General features: G+C 61.1%; 1 protein-coding gene across 1 annotated transcript in view; it reads right to left on the bottom strand.

The window, feature by feature from the left end:
• Positions 1–726: 726 nt before the first annotated feature.
• LOC119112971 (uncharacterized) overlaps positions 727–4,522 on the bottom strand; it is a 28,483-nt gene continuing 24,687 nt past the window's right edge. Inside the window, exons 3-5 of the mRNA XM_037237275.1 lie at positions 4,163–4,485; positions 3,336–3,463; positions 727–821 (exon numbers count right to left, since the gene is read on the bottom strand). Of these exons, the coding sequence (XP_037093170.1) occupies positions 727–821; positions 3,336–3,463; positions 4,163–4,485 (546 nt within the window). The remainder of the gene's footprint in view (positions 822–3,335; positions 3,464–4,162; positions 4,486–4,522) is intronic.

Here is a 4,522-nt window from a genome sequence, read left to right as displayed (position 1 = left end):
ACACTTGCCGCAGCAGATAGTGCAGTTTGGAACGAAGGGGAAACCCCTTCCGGCTCCAGAAAGTTGTAAGGCACTACCAACATTAGTCACGCCTAAATGGACCAAATCACCCTCTAGACCAGATTCCAATGTTGACAAGGGTGATATATAGCTTCGCTCGTCGTTGTATGACTGCGATTAACTAAAACGCGAAGCAAAGTGCACTAGCTCTAGCAGCGCTGCGCAGTTCTACATTTCCGTTAACCTATGCGGCGTACAAGTAAAATAAACTGTTGCAAAATGTCACCAACGGGCTGCCAGCCCGTTCAACAATAATGGTTTCACTAATAAGCCAAAGCTACGTCAAACATGTTCCACAAATGTCGCAACTCTAGCCGTAGGGTCACGTTTACTTGTGATAACGAAAACGATGCTGTCGGCGTGACAAACATCGTTTAGTACAAATACACAGGGTGCAAAAAGGTGCTTCCAGGCAACCAAGGTCGTCGTAAAAGGTATCCAACAGCTGATTATCAGGTCATCATATGTTGACGGTCCATCGAGTGCGGGTTCATATACAGAATATGAGCAGCATCAAGTATAAAACTACAGCTTACCTCAGTAGCTTATAACAAGGATATCCATATGCGATATCGGGATAACGCCTAACTTGGGCCTGCCACCGACCAATGTCACCGCTACTACGGCGGGGTACAACCAGCCTCGGCCACCGGCGGCGACGGCACGTTACCTGGGGTCGCCGACCGAGCGGCGATCACGGCTGGAGCTGGCCGACCGGGCCCGAGACAGCACGCTCGGCTCCGAACGCTCCTGCCAGGTACCTGGGGCCCCGGACACAGAGGGCACGGTCAGCAGGGATGGCTCCTGTCAGGTACCTGAGTCCCGGGACACAGCGTGTACGGTCAGCAGGAGACGCCTCCTGCCAGGTACCAGAGGCCCCGAACACAGAGGGCACGGTCAGCAGGGACAGCTCCTGTCATGTATTTGAGGCACCGGAACACAGTTTGCATGGTCAGCAGGGGACAGCTCCTGTCAGGTACCTGAGGCCCCGGACACAGAAGGCACGGTCAGCAGGGACGGCTGCTGGCAGGTACCTGAGGCCCCGGGCCACAGCGTGTATGGTCAGCAGGGACGGCTGGTATCTGTCAGGTCCTGTCAGGTACCTGAGGTCCCGTGACACAGCGTGTACGGTCAGCAGGAACGGCTGGTACCTGTCAGCTCCTGATAGGTACCTGAGGCCCCGTGACACAGTGTGTACGGTTAGCGGGGACGGCTGGTACCCGTCAGCTCCTGACAGGTACCTGAGGCCCCGTGACACAGTGTGTGGTCGGAGGGGACAGCTCCTGACAGGTACCTGAGGCCCCGTGACACAGAGGGCACGGTCAGCAGGGACGGCTGCTGGCAGGTACCTGAGGCCCCGTGACACAGTGTGCATGGTCGGCAGGGGCATACGGTGTGCAGTTGCGGACACTGATACGCAGGGCGCTGCGTGCTGCTGAAGATGTCGCGTGATGACCGACGGAGAACGGCAGGAGGCTGGAGAGAATGAGGGAGAGGAAATGGGCCAGAGTAAGAGAGGCACGTCCAAAAGGAGTGGGATGAAAGACAACCACATGGCAGCCCTGATACACCAATGAATGACGAGCTAACGTCAAGCATTCTAAAATTTCAGTAACGTTTTTCAAACATCAAACGCGGCCAAAAAAAGCAGTGCGTAAAGCTGATCACTGAAAGGTGTTAATGGCTGTAATTCAGGAGCCTTAATAATAATGGTTCAAAGCTGATACTGTTTCCGCAATTCACTTATGTCGGCCGCGCCAATTCCGGAAGCGGGGAGAAAAGACATCAGGGAACCGTAGCAGGAACTCGCAAAAACCGCGAGAGCACGCAAACTCACCGAGCCCACAAGCTGACCTAACCAGTTCACAGCAGCACAACAGACCCGACAGCAATCCCAGCCCCTGGCGCATAGGCCCAGCACCCGCCCCCTGCCCGGACGGTCCGTGGCGGCCGCGGCCTGAGCACGAGCCGCCGCTCCTCACGAGCAGCACCGGACGCGCGGCGCCGGCGCCTTCAGCTGAGGAAGCGTGGTCGATGGCGCGCCCAGAGGGCCGTGCCGTGCCGTGAGGGGTGCGGGCGGACGCACAGCGGGCTCGGGCGGGCTGCGACGAGGCGAGGCGTCGGGATCGATCCAGCCGCGGGGGGTACTGTGCGTGGGTCACTGCGGGGGCGGCCGAGCGCGGCGCGCCACTGGGCAGCGGCCATCACCAGCAGCAGGCGGAGCAGCAGCGGATGGCGAGGGTGGGGCTCCGCTCCCGCTCCCGCTCCCGCTCGGACCCTCCGCCAATCCGGCAGCTTCAGTCGGTGAGATTCGGCAGCCTGGCGCTGCCACGTGCACACATCCCCAGCGGACGCTGACAGCATTTGCCGTAGAGCCAGTTTGACGGCCCAGCGGAGACCAGCCCAACCCAGCCCAGACGGTTCGACAGCTGTTTGGCAATTTAGAGCAGGGTCCCACGGCACATTGGACTTGCGCTGCTACAAAAGTGCAAATTGCATTTGCTTCGCCGAAAACGTGCCTCATGAGACAACTGGTAAAATTATCCAACGGGTCACACACAAAGACATAAATTTTCGACAAACGCTTCAGTAGACCAGCACTGTCCACCTCCGCTCGTCGGCATCTGAGCAGCATACTACTCCCATACACTATATCACGTGCCCACCCTACCCGGCTACCCTGTCTGTGCGACTAAGTGCCTGAGTAAACATCTCGAAGGGGTGCCACATTCCCGCACCAATCCGAGGCCGGCCCCAGACCCGGAACAGGAGGTTCGGCGGAGGCAGTGGGACAGACCTCCACCCGGGCCCGTCAGAGCCTCTGCAGCGGTAGTCCAGAGGTCGGGCGAAACGATCAGACACCTGACCGGTGTAACCATTTAAAAACACCCGAGCGACCGGGTCTCTGACAGTCTTCCCTGGGTTCCCTGGGTCTGACGTGGGGCGAGGGCCAGGCAGTGTCAGCGGACGGTTGAGTGGTCAGACACCCGAGCGGCCGAGCCTCTGACAGCCTTCCCTGGGTCTGACGTGGGGCGAGGGTCAAGCAGTGTCAGCGGACGGTTGAGCGGTCAGACACCCGAGCGGCCGAGCCTCTGACAGTCTTCCCTGGGTCTGACGTGGGGCGAGGGCCAGGCAGTGTCAGCGGACGGTTGAGCGGTCTTCCGCCAGCTCATCCCATCACACCGCCGCCCTGGCCGGACCGTCACGACGGCGGTCGCGGTCGCCCGTCCGCTGCCCGCTCCAGTGTCCCCACTCGTCACCCGTCGGCGCCTCACCGCGGCTGGAGGGGGCACAATCGGCCGTCTGGCGCTGCGTCAGCAGGCGCATCACCTTCTCGGCCATCGTGCGCTTCATCTGCTCGTCCTCGGCGTCCAGGCAGGCCGCGCCGATGAAGTCCACGTACCTGACGAGCAGGGACAACACCGGCCGTCAGAGGCGCTGGCGTTACCAACAGGTGCAGCCCGGCCCGACCTCCGTCCGCTCGTTAGCGACGGGCGTGGCAAGTAACGCGCCACACGGCCCGGGGACGCCGCATCCCGACAGTCGACGCCGTTACCGTTGGCTGTAACTCGCCCGCACGCGCGTGGCACCCGCTCTTTACGCTCACGGCCGCACGTGGCCGGCGTGACGATGTGGATCGGAGGTATACGACCATTGTGCTTGTCCCCGCTGCCTGATGCGTCTGGCAGGTTCGACGCATTGCAGAGGAACGCAATGTCGAGGACTGGCTGACACCACCGGAAACAAGGTACTTTTTATCTTCTGTCCATAAAGAGAGTGGCATAAGATGACAAGGTTTTGCTGCCGCATGCCAACTTACGACAATGCAAGCTTATCACTTCTGGGAAAGTTTTCAACACCTTTAGAGCAGTTCTTCGGCGCCCTGATTTCAAATTGGTCCAGCTTCCTGGCATCGAGCCCGAAGTTGACAGATCCTCCGGCAAAATTGCCCCATCCCAGACTCGTTTATAGATCACGCGTCAACACCCATTCAGCGCCCGAGGACTCAAAGGCTTGCCCTGACGACCGGCAGCAATTCGCGTGGCGCTTTTGGGCTTCCCCCCCCCCCCCCCCCCCCCCCCACCGCCATCCCGACGCTCACTTCTGTAGGTCGGAGCGGAGCGGCTCGTCCAGACACTCGTCCTGAGCCAGCAGTCGGGCGCGCAGCTCGTCACAGATGGCCGCCACCGTCATCTCGGCGTCGAAGTGGTTGATCGGCCGGCGGATCCGCCAGTGCTCGGTGACCTGCGTGCCCGGCTCGACCGGCGCCGGCGGCGACGGCTCGGCGGCCAGCGCCGGCAGCGAGCGATAGTGGTCGGCGCCGCGCAGCCGCCGGTACAGACCGCGCACGCGCTGGTCCGCCTCCTCGGCCGACATGGCCTCGGCGCCGTCTACGTCCCTGAACCGGCCGGACGGGCCACCCGTCTGCCGGCAAACATGCCAAGAAAGGCATGGGGACGCC

The sequence above is a fragment of the Pollicipes pollicipes genome, unplaced genomic scaffold (genome assembly GCF_011947565.3).
Source record: "Pollicipes pollicipes isolate AB1234 unplaced genomic scaffold, Ppol_2.1 Scaffold_7261;HRSCAF=8764_pilon_pilon_pilon, whole genome shotgun sequence".
NCBI lineage: Eukaryota > Metazoa > Arthropoda > Thecostraca > Pollicipedomorpha > Pollicipedidae > Pollicipes > Pollicipes pollicipes.
The sequence above is the reverse complement of the archived record's forward strand: the minus strand, read 5'-3'. Positions and strand labels throughout refer to the sequence as shown.